The sequence below is a fragment of the Oncorhynchus masou genome, chromosome 14 (genome assembly GCF_036934945.1).
Source record: "Oncorhynchus masou masou isolate Uvic2021 chromosome 14, UVic_Omas_1.1, whole genome shotgun sequence".
Taxonomy (NCBI): domain Eukaryota; kingdom Metazoa; phylum Chordata; class Actinopteri; order Salmoniformes; family Salmonidae; genus Oncorhynchus; species Oncorhynchus masou.
In genome coordinates, this window is record NC_088225.1 from 17139801 (window position 1) to 17158610 (window position 18810).

The 18810-nt window shown below is 47.5% G+C and overlaps 1 protein-coding gene across 1 annotated transcript in view; it reads left to right on the forward strand.

The window, feature by feature from the left end:
* The window catches only part of LOC135554395 (voltage-dependent calcium channel gamma-2 subunit), an 83152-nt gene that overhangs the window by 52876 nt on the left and 11466 nt on the right, over positions 1–18810 (forward strand). The window contains exon 2 of the mRNA XM_064986688.1: positions 12762–12845. Within this exon, the coding sequence (XP_064842760.1) occupies positions 12762–12845 (84 nt within the window). The remainder of the gene's footprint in view (positions 1–12761; positions 12846–18810) is intronic.

Sequence of the window (18810 nt, forward strand, 5' to 3'; positions counted from 1 at the left end):
TTTCTCACTCATCATTATTCATGATTCATTCAGGATTATCCGTAACCATGGTAGCATCCACATTAATGTGTGGTAGCATCCAACACATCTGTAGAGTCACAAGTGTGATGTAATCCAAAGTGCTGGAGAAGAAAGACTAAACTCTATATGTTATTGTAAGTTGTAAACGATCAAATAATATTCGATTGTTTACAACTTACAATAACATAGAAAGTGAGCTCCAAAAGCATTTGGATAGTGACTCATTTTTGGTTGTTTTGTCTTTGAACTCCAGCAGTCTACAGACATGATTCCATATGTGTTCTTTCATAGTTTTGATGTCTTCACTTTTATTCTACAATGTAGGAAACAGTAAAAAAATAAAGAAAAACCCTTGAATGAGTAGGTGTGTCCAAACGTTTGACTGGTACTGTATATTATGTTAAACAAATCAAAATATATTTTTTGATTCTTCAAAGTAGCCACCCTTCGCCTTGATGATGAGCTTTTCCAACAGTCCTGAAGGACTTCCTTCGCTCTGCGGTCCAACTCATCCCAAACCATCTCAATTGGTTTGAGGTCAAGTGATTGTGGAGGCCAGGTCATCTGATGCAGCACTCCATCACTCTCCTTCTTGGTCAAATAGCCATTACACAGCTTGGAGGTGTGTTGGGTCATTATCCTGTTGAAAAACAAATGATAGTTCCACTAAGCGCAAACCAGATGGGATGGTGTATTGCTGAAGAATGCTGTGGTAGCCATGCTGGTTAAGTGTGCCTTGAATTCTAAATAAATCACTGGCAGTGTCACCAGCAAAGTACCCCCACACCATCCTTCTCCATGCTTCACGGTGGGAACCACACATACGGAGATAATCCGTTCATCTGCTCTGCGTCTCACAAAGACACGGCGGTTGGAACCAAAAAGCTCAAATTTATACTCATCAGACCAAAGGACACATTTCCACCGGTCTAATGTTCATTGCTCGTGTTTCTTGGCCAAAGCAAGTCTCTTCTTCTTATTGGTGTCCTTTAGTAATGGTTTCTTTGCAGCAATTCTACCATGAAGGCTTGATGTTGACATGTGTCTGTTACTTGAACTCTGTGAAGCATTTATTTGGGCTGCAATTTCTGAGGCTGGCAGCTCTATTAAGCTTATCCTCTGCAGCAGAGGTAACTCTGGGTCTTCCTTTCCTGTGGTGGTCCTCATGGAAGCCAGTTTCATCATAGTGCTTGATGGTTTTTGTGACTCCACTTGAAGAAACTTTCAAAGTTCTTGAACTTTTCCGTATTGGCTGACCTTCATGTCTTAAAGTAATGATAGACTATAGTTTCTTTTTGCTTATTTGAGGTGTTCTTGCCATAATATGGACTTGGTCTTTTACCAAATAGGGCTATCTTCTGTATACCACCCCTACCTTGTCACAACACAACTGATTGGCTCAAACGCATTAAGAAGGAAAGAAATTCCACAAATTAACTTTTAACAAGACACACCTGTTAATTGAAATGTATTTCAGGTGACTACCTCATGAAGCTGGTTGAGAGAAAGCCAAGAGTGTGCAAAGCTGTCATCAAGGTAACGGGTTGCTAAATTTGAAGAATCTCAAATATAAAATATATTTTGATTTGTTTAACACTTTTTTGGTTACTACATGATTCCATATGTGTTATTTGATAGTGTTGATGTTTTCACTATTATTCTACAATGTAGAAAATAGTAGAAATAAAGATGACCCCTTGAATGAGTAGGTGTGTCCAAACTTGACTGGTACTGTATAGAATGTTGCTAACATGTAGAGGTTGATGCGCAGGGGTAGCCAAATGCTATGTTATACTAATCTTGGTTAGCAACATAAAGGTGTAGGGCAGCTTAGTGAGTAGGAACACTGCATAAAGCTAAGTGAGCAGTGAATCAGTCCAGGGGTTAAACGCATCACTAGATTGGCCCAAACATCAGCTCCACCCATGTGATCATCTTCAAGTGGGCCCCAGTTAACTGTCTCCATGGCAACCCCCACACCAGGAATCTCTTTTTTTTTTACAGCAACTGGTTCTGATGTCCACATGGCAACGGCTGCCGAGGGGGGTGCAGGGGGGGGGGGTAGAAGGGGAGGGGGGGGGGTGTGGGGGTGGCTGCTGCTGACGCACTAGGTGGCTGTCTGCAAACTTTTCCAGGATTCCGCCCACCGGCTCAGAAGTAAGCACTCGGCTGGAATCCGGTGCACCAAGCTGCGTTTCCTCTCTCTTTTTCTCTCTGTCTGTCTCTCAACCTCGAACAACGCCTCCTACTTGAACCAGGCCTGTTGACCCTCCCTTCTTCATCCAGCCACAGAACCTCATAGCACCTCCTCCGTGGTTATGTCCCAGAACAACAAACTACTGCCTGTGTTTCGGGAGCTGTGGTGGTGACACCACTGTTAGGAGGTCAGTGTGTGTGGGCGGGCCCTCCTGTGTGTCTGTCTGTGGCTAGGTGTCTGGGGATTGGCCGGTTCTCTATGTTCTGTTCTGTTGTGTCCTAAGGGAATCTCTGGAGTCTTAGACACCACTGATGGATGACATCAGCAGCAGCAGCAGTAGAGGGGGTGGTTAAGGAAGAGGAGGAATGCTTAGCTCTCTCACCTGCGTCCATACACACACACACACACACACACACACACATATTGTCAAGGATGAGTGTTTTAATCTTTCTTTACCAGGACTGAGCTGACAGTGTCAAGATCATGTCTATACATTGTGGTTTTTGTTTGGGCACAAGTGTCACATCCAAAATACATTACACATGTAGTAGGGAGAGCATTTCCAGATGTCATATTATTTGGAGAAGTTGAGGGGGGAGGTGGGGGGAGGTGGGAGGTGGGTCAGTTGGTAATTGAACACTCCCAATTATCTTGAATAATCCCTCAGTAATCTTTTCCTGTGAATGGGAATTGTGTGGAAAGAAAATGTGTTGGGAGTCAAGGATTACAATTAAAATAAAAATCACAATTTCTTCTGCCATAATTTGGCCCATTGTATCTGGCGGCTCCCCGTGTTTTATGGGCCAGTGCTTATTTCTATCAGCCAGACGTTGGGAGAGAGAGCGAAAAGAGAGAGAGAGAGAGAGAGAGAAAGAGAGAGAGGGGGGAAAGAGAGTAAGAGAGAGGGGAGAGACACAGAAAGAGAGGGGGAAGAGAGAAAGAGAGGGGGAAAGAGAGTAAGAGAGGGAGAGACACAGAAAGAGGGGGGGGAAAGAGAGTAAGAGAGAGGGGAGAGACACAGAAAGAGAGGGGGAAGAGAGTAAGAGAGGGGGAGACACAGAAAGAGGGGGAAAGAGAGTAAGAGAGAGGGGGGAGGAAAGGGGGAAGAGAGTAAAGAGAGGGAGAGACACAGAAAGAGAGGGGGAAAGAGAGTAAGAGAGAGGGGAGAGACACAGAAAGAGAGGGGGGAAAGAGAGTAAGAGAGAGGGGAGAGACACAGAAAGAGAGGGGGGAAAGAGAGTAAGAGAGAGGGGAGAGACACAGAAAGAGAGGGGGAAGAGAGTAAGAGAGAGGGGAGAGACACAGAAAGAGGGGAAAGAGGTAAGAAGAGAGACACAGAGAGAGGGGAGAGACAGAGAAAGAGAGGGGAGAGGGGAGGGGGAAGAGAGTAAGAGAGAGGGGAGAGACACAGAAAGAGAGTAAGAGAGAGGGGGAGGAAAGAGAGCAAGAGAGAGGGAGAGACACAGAAGAGAGAGGGGGAGAGAGAGAAAGAGAGGGGGGAGAGACACAGAAAGAGAGGGGGAAGAGAGTAAGAGAGAGAGGGAGAGACACAGAAAGAGAGGGGGGAAGAGAGTAAGAGAGAGGGGAGAGACACAGAAAGAAAGAGGGGGAAGAGAGTAAGAGAGAGTAAGGGAGAGACACAGAAGAGAGAAAGAGAGGGAGAAGAGAGAAGAGAGAGGGGAGAGACACAGAAAGAGAGAGAGAAAGAGAGAAGAGACAGAGAGAGAGAGAGAGAGAGAGACACAGGGGGGGAGAGAGTAAGAGAGAGGGGGAAAGAGGGAGAGACACAGAAGAGAGGGGGGAAAGAGAGACACAGAAAGAGAGAGACACAGAAAGAGAGAGACACAGGGAAGAGAGTAAGAGAGAGAGAGAGGGAAAGAGAGAGAGAGGAGAGAAACAGAGAGAGGGGGAAAGAGAGAGAGAGGGGAGAGAGAGAAGAGAGAGAGAGAGTAAGAGAGAGAGACACAGAAAGGAGGGGGGGAAGAGAGTAAGAGAGAGGGGAGAGACACAGAAAGAGGGGGGGGGAAAGAGTAAGAGAGAGGGGGAGAGACACAGAAGAAGAGAGGGGGAAAGAGAGTAGAGAGAGAGGGAGAGACACAGAGAGAGAAGAGAGAGAGAGAGAGACACAGAGAGAAGAGAGAGGGGAGAGAGAGAGTAAGAGAGAGGGGAGAGACACAGAAAGAGAGGGGGAAAGAGAGCAAGAGAGAGGGGGAGACACAGAAAGAGAGGGGGAAAGAGAGTAAGAGAGAGGGAGAGACACAGAAAGAGAAGAGAGTAAGAGAGAGGGAGAGACACAGAAGAGAGAGGGGGAAAGAGAGTAAGAGAGAGGGGAGAGACACAGAAAGAGAGGGGGAAAGAGAGTAAGAGAGAGACACAGGGAGAGACACAGAAGAGAGGGGGAGGAAAAAGAGAGTAAGAGAGAGGGGGAGAGACACAGAAAGAGAGGGGGAAAGAGAGAAAGAGAGAGGGGAGACACAGAAAGAGAGGGGGAAAGAGAGTAAGAGAGAGGGAGAGACACAGAAAGAAGAGAGAGGGAGAGAGAGAAAGAGAGAGGGGGGAGAGAGTAAGAGAGAGGGAGAGACACAGAAAGAGAGGGGGAGAGAGAGAGAGAGAAAGAGAAAGAGAGGGGGGGAAAGAGAGTAAGAGAGAGGGGAGAGACACAGAAAGAGAGGGGGGGAAAGAGAGTAAGAGAGAGGGGAGAGACACAGAAGGAGAGAGGGGGGAAGAGAGTAAGAGAGAGGGGAGAGACACAGAAAGAGAGAGAGAGAGAGAGAGAGAGAGAGAAAGAGAGGGGGGAAAGAGAGTAAGAGAGAGGGGAGAGACACAGAAAGAGAGGGAGAGAAAGAGAGACACAGAAATGAGAGAGAGAGAGGGAGAGACACAGAAAGAGAGGGGGAAAGAGAGTAAGAGAGAGGGGAGAGACACAGAAAGAGAGGGGGAAGAGAGTAAGAGAGAGGGGGAGAGACACAGAAAGAGAAAGAGGGGGGAAAGAGAGAGAGAGAGAGAGAGGGGGAAAGAGACACAGAAAGAGAGACACAGAAAGAGAGGGGGAAAGAGAGTAAGAGAGAGGGAGAGACACAGAAAGAGAGGGGGAAAGAGAGTAAGAGAGAGGGGAGAGACACAGAAGGGGGAAGAGAGTAAGAGAGAGGGAGAGACACAGAAAGAGGGGGGGAAGAGAGTAAGAGAGAGGGGAGAGACACAGAAAGAGAGGGGGGGAAAGAGAGTAAGAGAGAGGGGGGAGACACAGAAAGAGAGGGGGAAAGAGAGTAAGAGAGAGGGGAGAGACACAGAAAGAGAGAGAGAGAGAGAGAGAGAGAAAGAGAAAGAGAGGGGGGGAAAGAGAGTAAGAGAGGGGAGAGACACAGAAAAGAGAGAGAGAGAGAGGAGAGACACAGAAAGAGAGAAGAGAGAGAGAGGGGGGAGACACAGAAAGAGAGGGGGGAGAGAGTAAGAGAGAGAGGAGAGACACAGAAAGAGAGGGGGAAAGAGAGTAAGAGAGAGGGGAGAGACACAGAAGAGAGAGGGGGAAAGACAGGAGAGAGGGAGAAAGAGAGAAGAGAGAGAGAGAGAGAGAGAGAGAGAGAGAGAGAGAGAGAGAGAGAGAGAAAGAGAGAGGGGGAAAGAGAGTAAGAGAGAGGGGAGAGACACAGAAAGAGAGGGGGAAAGAGAGTAAGAGAGAGGGGGAGAGACACAGAAAAGAGGAGTAAGAGGGGGAAGAGAGTAAGAGAGAGTAAGGGAGAGACACAGAAAGAGAGGGGGAAGAGAGTAAGAGAGAGGGGGAGAGACACAGAAAGAGAGGGGGAAGAGAGTAAGAGAGAGGGAGAGACACAGAAAGAGAGGGGGAAAGAGAGTAAGAGAGAGACACAGAAAGAGAGAGAGACAGTAAGAGAGAGGGGGAGACACAGAGAGTAAGGAGAGGAGGGGGAGAGACACAGAAAGAGAGGGGGAAAGAGAGTAGAGAGAGGAGAGACACAGAAAGAGAGGGGGAAGAGAGTAAGAGAGAGGGAGAGACACAGAAAGAGAGGGGGAAGAGAGTAAGAGAGGGAGAGACACAGAAAGAGAGGGGGAGAGAGAAGAGGGGAGAGAGAAAGAGAGGGGGAGAGACACAGAAAGAGAGAGACACAGAAAGAGAGTAAGAGAGTAAGGGAGAGAGACAGAAGAGAGAGAGAGAGAGAGAGAGAGAGAGAGAGAGAGAGAGAGAGAGAGAGAGAGGGGGAAAGAGAGTAAGAGAGAGGAGAGACACAGAAAGAGAGAGAGAGAGAGAGGGGAGAGACACAGAAAGAGTAGAGAGAGGGAGAGACACAGAAGGAGAGGGGGAAAGAGAGTAAGAGAGAGGGGAGAGACACAGAAAGAGAGAGAGAGAGAGAGAGAGAGAGAGAGAAAGAGAGGGGGGGAAAGAGAGTAAGAGAGAGGGAGAGACACAGAAAGAGAGGGGGGGAGGGAGAGAGAGTAAGAAAGAGGGAGACACAGAAAGAGAGAGAGACACAGAGAGTAAGAGAGAGAGGAGAGACACAGAAAGAGAGGGGGAAAGAGAGTAAGAGAGAGGGGAGAGACACAGAAAGAGAGGGGGAAAGAGAGTAAGAGGGAGAGACACAGAAAGAGAGACAGTAAGAGAGAGGGGAGAGAAGAGAGAGAGAGAGAGAGAGAGAGAGAGAGAGAGAGAAAGAGAGAGGGGAGAAAGAGAGGGGGAAAAGAGAGAGAGGGGAGAGACACAGAAAGAGAGGGGGAAGAGAGAAGAGAGAGGGGAGAGACACAGAAAGAGAGGGGGGAAAGAGAGTAAGAGAGAGGGAGAGACACAGAAAGAGAGGGGGAAAGAGAGTAAGAGAGAGGGAGAGACACAGAAAGAGAAGAGGGGGGAAGAGAGTAAGAGAGAGGGGAGAGACACAGAAAGAGAGGGGGAAAAGAGAGTAAGAGAGAGGGGAGAGACACAGAAAGAGAGGGGGACAAAGAGAGTAAGAGAGAGGGAGAGAGAGAGAGGGGGAAGAGAGTAAGAGAGAGAGAGAGAGAGAGAGAGAGAGAGAGAGAGAGAGAGAGAGAGAGAGAGAGAGAGAGAGAGAGAGACACAGAAAGAGAGGGGGAAAGAGAGTAAGAGAGAGGGGAGAGACACCGAAAGAGAGGGGGAAAGAGAGTAAGAGAGAGGGAGAGACACAGAAAGAGAGGGGGGGAAAGAGAGTAAGAGAGAGGGGAGAGACACAGAAAGAAAGAGAGAGAAGAGAGAAAGAGATGGGGAAAGTAGTAAGAAGGGGAGAGACACAGAAAGAGACTTAAACCGTCAAAAGAATCCAAAGCAAGGGCCTCCCGGGTGGCGCAGTGGTCTAAGGCACTGCCTCGCAGTGCGAGCTGTACCACTAAAGACCCTAGGTTCGAGCCCAGGCTCTGTTGCAGCCAGCTGTTCCCAGGAGATCCGTGGGGCGAATTGGCCTCCAGGTTAGGGAGGGTTTGGCCGGTAGGGATATCCTTGTCTCATCACGCACTAGCAACTCCTGTGGCGGGTCGGGCACAATGCACACTGACCAGGTCGCTAGCTGTACGGCGCTTCCTCCGACACATTGGTGCAGTTGGCTTCCGGGTTGGATGCGTGCTGTGTTAAGAAGCAGTGCGGCTTGGTTGGGTTATGTTTCAGAGGACGCATGTCTCTCCCGAGCCCATACAGGAGTTGTAGCGATGAGACAAGACAGTAACTACTAAACAATTGGATACCATGAAATTGGGGAGAAAAGGGGGTAAAAAAATAAATATATAAATGATAAATAAAAATCTAAAGCACCAGTGCCAAGAATCCAGAGAGAAAAATTTTACTTTTCTCACTCTAGCTTGAGGAGATAACCAGAAGGCAGCGGTGGTTGTGTTAGTGGCTTCAATAGCATTGCAAAAAGTACCTCTGTGTGATTCTTTAACAGTTAACCCCGACCTTGGAATGTATTGATTTCAATATGAGTATTTTTATTCAGAATGATGATCCCAACATGACGGTCTTGCCAATAGAGTAGGACTCCCCAGAGCAGAGGCCAATTTACAAATCACAGCCTCATCACTGGAATCTCCCCATGAAGACACAACCTTGGATACATACTATACACCCATCTCCAGGGAACAGAAAATGGGGGCACATCGACCGGAAAATCCAGGTGCTGAGCAGACTAGGAGCCTCTGTGAGATGGGTGATTGTAAATCTACACCCACCCACCAGCCCCACTCACTTGACCTTGTCCACCTCCCTCTTCCCTTCTTCCTCCTCTCCTCTCCTGAATGGATCTCAGTCTCCCCTGGTCTGCTCTAGTATTGAAGTGCTTTATGGCAGTGTGGGGCAGGGAGGACAGGAAAGGACCTAGGTGTTAGGCCATAGCTCATCCCCACAGTAGGGGTCATGGTGGCCAGTGGTCGTTATGGTGATTGAGAAAGTCCAGCGCTGATCCCTAGTATGGAGCCAGCTGATGGGACCCAGTGGGTTGGTCCCATTGCCTGGCTCTGCTCTTAATGCTAACTGCTTTATAAATGATTAGCACAAGACTTATACGCCCAGTTAGAAGGCTAGCTATACTTGCAATGCCTCGATTGCTTTTTAACACCAAGCACTTTCAACAGAGCTGAGTATGTACTGACATGATGCTCTTGTAGTACTACAGCTTGCTATAATGAGCAACCCTCAGATAGAGGTAACATAGTGGATACTATGGCCTGTCTTTAAATGCTGATTGAAGATGTCGTGACCCACCAGACACCTGTTGTGAGTCCCCTGCCAGTTTGGCCTCCCCCTCTGCCCCCTACTCTCCCTCCTCCCCCTTCCTCCGCCCCCCTCCTCCCCCTCTCCCCCCTCCGGCCTTCTCCTCCCTTCCTCTCCCCCCTCCACCCTCCTCCTCCCTCCCTTCCCTTCCCTCCCCTTCTCCCCCCTCTGCCCTCCTCCCCCTTCCTCCGCCCTCCTCCTCCCCCTCTCCCCCCTTCGCCCCCTCCACCCTCCTTCTCTCCTCCCTCTCCTCCCTTCCTCCCCCTCTCCCCCTCCACCCCTCCTCCTCCCTTCTCTCCCCTTCTCCCCCCCCCCTCCCCCTCCTCCTCCCTTCCTCCTCCCTTCTCTCCCCATCTCCCCCTCCACCCTTCACCCTTCCCACGGTCACACACTTTTGTACGGGAGGTTTCTGAAAAATAATAATGTTAGTATGAAACATTTACCAGCGTGCTGAGTTGACATGTCTGACAAGAAAATGACAGTTTGGAGCGGCTAAGTGTCACATAAATCTTTCAGCGCACTAATTGAAGTGGTTCCCCCAATAGGCTACTCTCTGCAGCTGCATGAACAAGTGACACAACTGTGGACGGGACAGCCAGCTAACTACACCATTCTCCCACTCTGTGATGTCAACTGTTGATAAGACAAAGACACGTGTTGCACTGTGGGTGGATTCTGTGTTCTCAATGTTATACGTTTTGTTCCGACAACTCCGTGCCGACTCTGCTGTGTAACTACATAAACAGTCGTATCCTTATTGAAATGGATGTGAAATGAAAGAGTTCAGGAAATTCCTTATTTCTCTCCTTCACTGCATTTGACCCACTTCTTGATAGATGTTATTTATTGTGGAGGCTCAGTGGCTGTACTGTGATGTCAGTGGTGGTAAGAGTCCCACACTGAGTTTGATGTGCTTTTTAGGCCTATGAGTTTCGATCCAAAAATGATGAAAGTGTGACAATGGAAGCAGATCTATCCCCCTCTCTTCTGGACTTCAGCCTTCTCTCTGTTCATTGCCCTTCCTCTGCCTCTCCCTCTTTCCCATATATTCCTCCCCCTCTCTTCTGGACTTCAACCTTCTCTCTGTTCATTGCCCTTCCTCTGCCTCTCTCTCTTTCCCATATATTCCTCCCCCTCTCTTCTGGACGTCAGCCTTCTCTCTGTTCATTGCCCTTCCTCTGCCTCTTCCTCTTTCCCATATATTCCTCGCCCTCTCTTCTGGACTTCAGCCTTCTCGCTGTTCATTGCCCTTCCTCTGCCTCTTCCTCTTTCCCATATATTCCTCCCCCTCTCTTCTGGACTTCAACATTCTCTCTGTTCATTGCCCTTCCTCTGCCTCTCCCTCTTTCCCATATATTCCTCCCCCTCTCTTGTTAATTGCCGCAGAGCTTGTTGATGGAAATCAATGAGTGCTTTTTGATTATGAGCCAGAGCTGGGGAAGGTGAGAGAGAAGTGGACACACACACACACCGTCAGCACTTTGGACTCTGTCCACCGAGGAAGGATTAGTGTGTGTTTCACACGGAGGTTCCCACACTCCTCTGCTGCGGCCCAACTCCAGCCTAGCAAGGCCTCTGCCAACCGCTCGGTCAAAACTCAATGACATTGGAACAATCACAACAACCTCTCCTCTGATGAAACCTTAACTACCCCAGACAGTTAACAGATACCACCTCTGTGGTATTAAACACTGTCTCCCCTCAGCCTTCTGTGTGCTCTACCCCAAACACAGTGTGCACAGAAGGAAGAGCAGTGTTAACTCTGTTTGATAGCTCTTCCTTCAGACACCAGTCGCTCTCATATCCGAGCAGTTCTCGCCGGGGGTCCGTTCTCCGTACGTGGGGTCCATTCACAAAACCAGCACCCCACCCAGCCACACCCGCGGCACCCATCCTGCCTTCCCGCCATCTTCTCCTCGGCAACACCTGGCACCCAGCTAACAAACACCTGTTCACCTAATTAGACAGTCACTGGAGGGACAAGGAGATGAATAAGTTAATGAGACAGTAATCTGGCCCAATCACAAGCCCCGGCGTCTGCTTCCTCCTCGTCTGTTTCCTCCTCGGCAGCAGGGGTGCAGTAATGACCTCTGTTTTGGGTGATTCCTTCGCCGTGCGACCTTGAGTGACCCCATCACGTATGGACCTTCTGTGGTACCACAGCATGGAGGAATGGAGGGATGAAGGTATGGAGAAAAGAAGGACAGGCCAGGCAGGCTTCTGTGGTACCACAGCATGGAGGAATGGAGGGATGAAGGTATGGAGAAAAGAAGGACAGGCCAGGCAGGCTTCTGTGGTACCACAGCATGGAGGAATGGAGGGATGAAGGTATGGAGAAAAGAAGGCCAGGCAGGCTGCTTCCTGAAAGGGCAGAGCGAGTGACTTGGCAGCCTGGGCACTGAGGCGTCAGACAAATGAATGAGCATTAGGAGATGAGGTTCCCATTGCACAGCAGTTGGAGCCGCTCCAGGTCTCACCAGCTGTGCCACTCTTGTTTACAAGCCGCCACCTGCTGCCGGAGAGGCCTCCATTCTGACTAGCAACCTCAGGCTCGCATGACCACCAAAGCCAGACCAGGGCATGTGCTGCCTGGCCTAGGGAAACCCAGTCCCTGGTGCTTATGTTTCATCATCATGTTTCCTAACATTGCTGTGTGTTACAATTACATACATACATACATACATACATACATACATACATACATACATACATACATACATACATACATACGTACATACGTACATACGTACATACATATACGTACATACGTACATACGTACATACGTACATACGTATGTACAGGCAGGGGTGCAACTTCGGTTTTGGCACATATTATTATCCTATCAGATAAAAACCGCAACCGGGAGAGCCATGGGGCGGCGCACAATTGGCCCAGCATCATCTGGGTTAGAGGAGGGTTTGGCTGGCAGGGATGTCCTTGTCCCATCGCGCTCTAGTGCCTCCTGTGGCGGGCATGCGCTGACACGGTCACCAGGTGTACGGTCTTTCCTCCAACACATTGGTGTGGCTGGCTTCTGGCTTAAGTGGGCATTGTGTCAGGAAGAAGTTTTGCTTGGTTGGATCGGCTTGGTTGGATCTTGTTTTCGAGGACGCATGGCTCTCGACCCTCTCATCTCCCGAGTCCGTACGCGAGTTGCAGGGATGAGACAAGACTGTAACTACCAATTGGATACCACGTACTTGGGTAGAAAAAGGGGTAAATGTAATATATATATATATATGTATATATACAACAAAAAAATCACAAAATAGCTAAGTTGGGTCAGAGCTTGCAAAACGGCAGCCATCTAGAATGGATGTAATGACTAAATGTCCAGGATCCTATCACTCATTATATATTCATCTCTCTGCTGCCCACACAAACAAATCACTGGCCCATATGTTTCACACACCGGAACTGGATCCACATCCTCCTCCATTCCTCCGTGCTCTAGGTATCCCCAAAACACACATTCATCCATCCCTCCTCCCTTCATCACTTGACCTCCTCTCGTGTCTCACCATCCCTTCCTTCCTGCAGGCGTACAATACCTTCACTTAAGTGCTGTGTTGCTCCATAATAATTCATCCGTTCTATTCAAATCTTCCTGTGGATCTCACAAGCCCTTTCTTTATGTTGTTATGTTATGTTGGTGTTTCCTTTATTTTGGCAGTTACACGTACACTCATAACTACATGGGTTGGAACTTACTCAGGTCACGCTTTGTGTTACCATGGCGTTTCTCTTGGTTCTATTATTATTTACCTCTGTGACTGCTTTTCTGACCCTGTGTGTTTTCTCTCTTGTTTCTCCTCCAGGGAACTTTAAAGGGATGTGTAAACAGATAGATCACTTTCCTGAGGACACGGACTATGAAGCGGACCCCTCTGAGTACTTCTTACGTGAGTCTCCTCTCTTTGGCTTTCACTTTTACAGTACAGAGGAAACAGTGAGCCTCAAGGGATAGTGTGGTCTGGACATCCCATCTGCGCATTTGATACTGTATTGTAGTGAATAGTGTAAATACTACACAAATACTACACAAATGTACAACTGTGTAGTTTCTAATCTTGTTAAGAGAGGGTAGTATTTAATATGAGGTAACCTTCAATCAGGTGACAAGGTGGGACAGAAATCAGCCAAAAATGTGTCCTCTTACTTCCACTGACAACTTGTTCATATTTAATACCTGAGCCCACTTTCCCACCCAGCCCCTGACAGTCAATACAGTGACAGTAGTTCTGGTGGGCCTGTGTGTTATTTTATAAATCTCTAAACTGTATCCTGCTTTTAGTGAGTGCCTGTCTGTCTGGTCTGAACTCCCCCTCTCCTGGCTGTTTTACTGCCTGCCATGTGGAACGTAACGTTCACTATTACAGTCCTCTGTAAACTCACCACATTGATTTGTGCTCTGTTTTCCTCACTGCAAGACATGGAAATGAGTGTCAAACAAACTGCGGTAATAATCCTAAAATTACATGATTTCAATGCCAACAGATTGTATTTGAATTTTTAACTTTATTTAACTAGGCAAGTCAGTTAAGAACAATTTCTTATTTTCAATGACGGAACAGGAACAGTGGGTTAACTGCCTGTTCAGGGGCAGAACAGCAGATTTGTACCTTGTCAGCTCAGGGGTTTGAACTTACAACCCTCCGGTTACTAGTCCAACAGCTCTAACCACTAGGCTACCATGCCAAATTCCATAATTTAGAATTTGTATTAGTGTATTGAATTTGAATGTAATATTTTTGAATTTGTAATGCACAAACTTGTATTTCATGATTTGAAACTGAATTGAGTGAATATTGCTTTCAGTTTTAAAATGAAATTTACATTTAATTGAATATTAAAATTCAATATTTATATATTCATTTTCAATATGATAGATATTGCATTCATTGTCTGTGTATCAAGTTTACAAACTATCATTTCAAGTTTATAAAAGTTTTATATATTAAACTTCTCGGATGCGTTTAGATTAAGTTTTTAAGCTCAGGTCTCTAAATTGGCTATGACCTCTTATGACCCCATTCCTGAAAGACACTCTGGAACATGGTCATGCCTTCTGTTTCCCTCTATGAGGATTGTTAGAAGGGAGTGTCACAAACACTGCAATTTGTCCCCAATAAGAACACACTGTAGTTGAATAGCCCTTCTAAGGATAGCCTTTCCACTCCCTATTTAATGTTTCTCTTGGGACTAACTGGGATCAAAACATGTCGCCCGCATCTCACAAGATTCCTGTGAGTGTGAGACTTTGATGTCTACAATGCTCAAACCCAAATGATGGGTTTTGTTTATTTTCATAGAACAATACACAGTTTCAACACAGTATTGAGAGTTTCAAACAAATGAGTTAAACTAACACTACCTCTGCATATTGACCTAGTACATTCAAAAAGTGCTGCAGGGTCCCCTCATTTTCCCCCTGAACAGTTCTCTCAAAATATAGGAAAAGGAAAATGTCATTTTACCATAAACAACCCATTGGGTGGATCAGTGCTTTGATCCAATTGATTAACACACATTTCCATGTTACGAGCAGTGCCTCGGCCCCACGCCTGTTTAACAATGCTCCAGAAATTTGACCCCTCACTTCCCCCACCCAGTGATGCTCAGCTGAACTGGATTCAGGTTGTGTTCATCTCCTGGTCTCCATCAAAACAGACAGTAATTGAAGCCCGCTCTTAGAGAAGAGGAGAACGTGTTACTGCCAGTCCTGGAGATGAAGCCTAACCAATTAGTCTGTGTTTGACTTAACGCTCTGAGCGACTGTGCTCGTCCATATGTGCCAGAGAGGATGGTTATGATAACAGCTCTGGTAATGATTCTAACGATGATGAAGCCTTAATGAAGCCGGATCAGCCCTAGCGAAGCTGGTCCTTAACAAGGTGCCCGAAGTCACTGGCCTTGACAGGGGCGCAGGGGCGAGGTGACACTGCGGACCTCAGACCATGCACCCATGCACACGCGCGCGCGCGTGTGTGTGTGTGTGTGTGTGTGTGTGTGTGTGTGTGTGTCTGCGTGCGTGTGTGTGCATGTGTTTTAACTGCTTCCTGCTCTGCGATTTGACGAGAGGGCCACAGTGCTCCCAGTTGCTTGCCAATTAGGACACTCACATCCATAAATATTTCAGCCTCCTTCCTATATAGGTCAGGCCTCTATCTCCCTCTCTCTCCCCGAACACCCCTCTGTGACTGGCATGTCTTTTTAGTCTGGAGTTGTTCCTCTGTACTTTAGTGACAAAGTGAGCCCCCATTCAGTCCACTCAGTGTGTCTGTGTGTCTGCGTTTGTATGTTTGTGTTACATTTGTGTGTTATTTTCTGTGAAGTTCGGGCAGGGTGAGGTCATGGGGGTACAGTGGGCCACATTGGGACAGGTTCAGAGAGAGGTGGATGTCATACTGTGGCTTTACTATCTCCTGTTTCATCGTAGCCAGGATGATGTGGTCTGTGAAGGGAATTCGTTTATATACTTAGCCCATTTGACTTTAGTGGAGGACACACAGCTGGTATTTCCATAATGAGGTGTTGCACAGAGCATCTGGAGAGAGACCAGAGAGAGAGAGTATGCCAGCCACTTACAGGGTAGAACGAAAGGGGAAGGGTTATGCAATAGAGATTATGTCACCTCAGGTAAAAACCCACAGGAAGTGACATCAGAGGGAGTTCACACTCAGACTGAGGGGACTCGTCTATGATGTATGTAATCCTGTGATTCAGCACCTGCTAGCTCACAGTACACCAGCCTACACCAGTATTGGAAGTGAGCAAATCTGACATATACAGAAGAAAGGCACAGAATGTTCTTGAATACGTACGTGCACCACCCCTCCCCCATACTTGAACACACACAGACAGACACCGACATAGACACACAGACACAGACACACACATAGCACACACAGACATCCCCAAACACACACACAGTAGCAAGCTGCTTTGCAGTAGTGACTGAATCCTCGGCTCTCCCCATAGCCAGGCGGTTCACACATCCACACACGGTTATATAACCCAGCTGAGGCATACTAAAGCGCCAGTGGGTTTGTAGATCATGCCTGGTCCGAGCTCCCATCATCCACTACTGTACTGGGCGCTAAGCAGCAGAGAGAGAAAGAGAGAGAAGAGAGGAGTAAAAGAAAACACCCAGTTATGCAAGAAACAGTTGATGCAGGAGGAACTAGAACACCTAAATACATTACTGTGATAACCACACTTACACATAGAGAGAGATAAAGAAAGAGATACAGAAAGAGAGAGAGAGAGAGATACGGAGAGAGAGAGATACAGAAAGAGAGAGATACAGGGAGAGATACAGAGGGAGATACAGAAATAAACAGAGAGGTACAGAAAGAGAGATACAGAAAGAGAGAGAGTGAGAGAGAGCGAGAGAGATACAGAGAGAGAGAAAGAGAGAGAGAAAGAGAGAGAGATACAGAGAGAGACAGAGAGAGAGAGAGAGATACAGAGAGAGAGAGAGAGAGAGAGAGATACAGAGAGAGAGATACAGAGAGGGTGATACAGAGAGAGAGAAAGAGAGAGAGAGAGAGAGCGAGAGAGATACAGACAAAGCGATACAGACAACGCGATACAGAGAGAGAGAGATGCAGAGAGAGAGAGAGAGAGAGATACAGAGAGAGAGAGATACAGAGAGAGAGATACAGAGAGAAGTAGATACAGAGAGAGAGAGTGATACAGACGGAGCGATACAGACAAAGCGATACCGAGAGAGATACTGAGAGAGAGAGAAAGAGAGAGAGAGAGATACAGAGAGAGAGAGAGAGATACAGAGAGAGAGAGATACAGAGAGAGAGAGAGATACAGATGGAGGGATACAGACAAAGCGATACAGAGAGAGAGAGAGAGATGCAGAGAGAGAGAGAGATACAGAGAGAGAGAGATACAGACGGAGCAATACAGACAAAGCGATACCGAGAGAGATACTGAGAGAGAGAGAAAGAGAAAGAGAGAGAGATACAGAGAGAGAGGGAGAGAGAGATACAGAAGGAGCGATACAGACAAAGCGATACAGAGAGAGAGAGATGCAGAGAGAGAGATACAGAGAGAGAGAGATACAGAGAGAGAGATACAGAGAGAAATAGATACAGAGAGAGAGAGCGATACAGACAAAGCGATACCGAGAGAAATACTGAGAGAGAGAAAGAGAAAGAGAGAGATACAGAGAGAGAGAGAGATACAGAGAGAGAGAGATACAGAGAGAGAGAGATACAGATGGAGCGATACAGACAAAGCGATACAGAGAGAGAGAGAGAGATGCAGAGAGAGAGAGAGATACAGAGAGAGAGAGATACAGACGGAGCAATACAGACAAAGCGATACCGAGAGAGATACTGAGAGAGAGAGAAAGAGGAGAGAGAGAGATACAGAGAGAGATACAGAGAGAGAGATACAGAGAGAGAGGGAGAGAGAGATACAGAAGGAGCGATACAGACAAAGCGATACAGAGAGAGAGATGCAGAGAGAGAGATACAGAGAGAGAGAGAGATACAGACGGAGCAATACAGACAAAGCAATACAGAGAGAGAGAGAGAGATGCAGAGAGAGAGAGAGATACAGAGAGAGAGAGATACAGAGAGAGAGATACAGACGGAGCAATACAGACAAAGTGATACCGAGAGAGATACTGAGAGAGAGCGAGAGAGACAGAGACAGAGAGTCAGATTGAGTAGAAAATACGTTGTGAGTCTTGTTGTAGCTATAGTGGATGTTCTGTCAGTAGTGACAACGATGGCAGTCTGTGGTAAAGATGTCTCATGTTTGTGGATTCTAGCCAGGGTTCACTAGGGGTCAGAGCATGGTATGATGAGCTACATAGTTAATACAGAGGGGGGCTGGATTCTGGCCTGATCTGGCCCAATAAAATCAATGGGTCTGGGGTAGGACACACACAGGGGGCTTGCATGTAGGGCAGCAGGGGTGGGACAGTGGGGACGGTGGGGTGATGGGGGGTGTAGGCGACATTAGGGAGATCATTGGTTGTGGCCCAGCATGGGAGTTCCAGACCAACTCCAGAGGGGGGATGGACAGCCGGTCGCTCGGCCCTGAGCCCTGGTGGGTCACGCCGGTTCCACCTGAGGCCAGGACCATGGACCATGGTCACAGCCATTGGACCAGAGGGAGGGTCACACCACATGACGTCCACTGCCTCGGTAGAGGATAGTCATCAGGATAATGTGTTAATCATGAGTGACAGGCTTAAAGAGATTCTATTACAGACTATTATTACTATGACTGTCCGCTTGGATTTATTGTGTGGTGTTAGGTAGCTGGAGAGAGATGTCACAGTGTAGCTGTGTAACAGTGGTGGCCTAGGCGACAGATATGGAGTCCATCGATAGATACGCAAACACATACAGGCCCATTAAGGAAAAGGAAATAATTTTAGTGGCCTGGTGGAGCGAGCAATTACCAGCGCTCTGACTACACATCTCATTAAGGCTGGAAATATGGAAGCCTCCTCTTATAAACTTAGAGGTGAGAGAATGTACAGTATCTCGTGAACAAAAGGACAGTAACACAGAGATTACACAACCGTTATTTGTGACTGCATATGGACACTTGTTAGCCTTCCTTCACACACACATTGACATATCCACATTGAATGCAGGGTTTCTCTGTATTGACCCATGTTAGTCCGTGCTGTGGTACTATGCTAACAGTGGCGTATCGTGACATAAACCACAGTATTACCATTCTTATCCATATGTATTGGAGCATCTCTCTGTGCTATCATGCCATTCACTGTTGTACCAGGCTAATTTTAAATTGAGCTTCCTCTTCCCTGTGCTCTGGGCTACTGATCATGCTTTTCTGGCTGATAAGCTAGCTAACAGATTAAGCAGG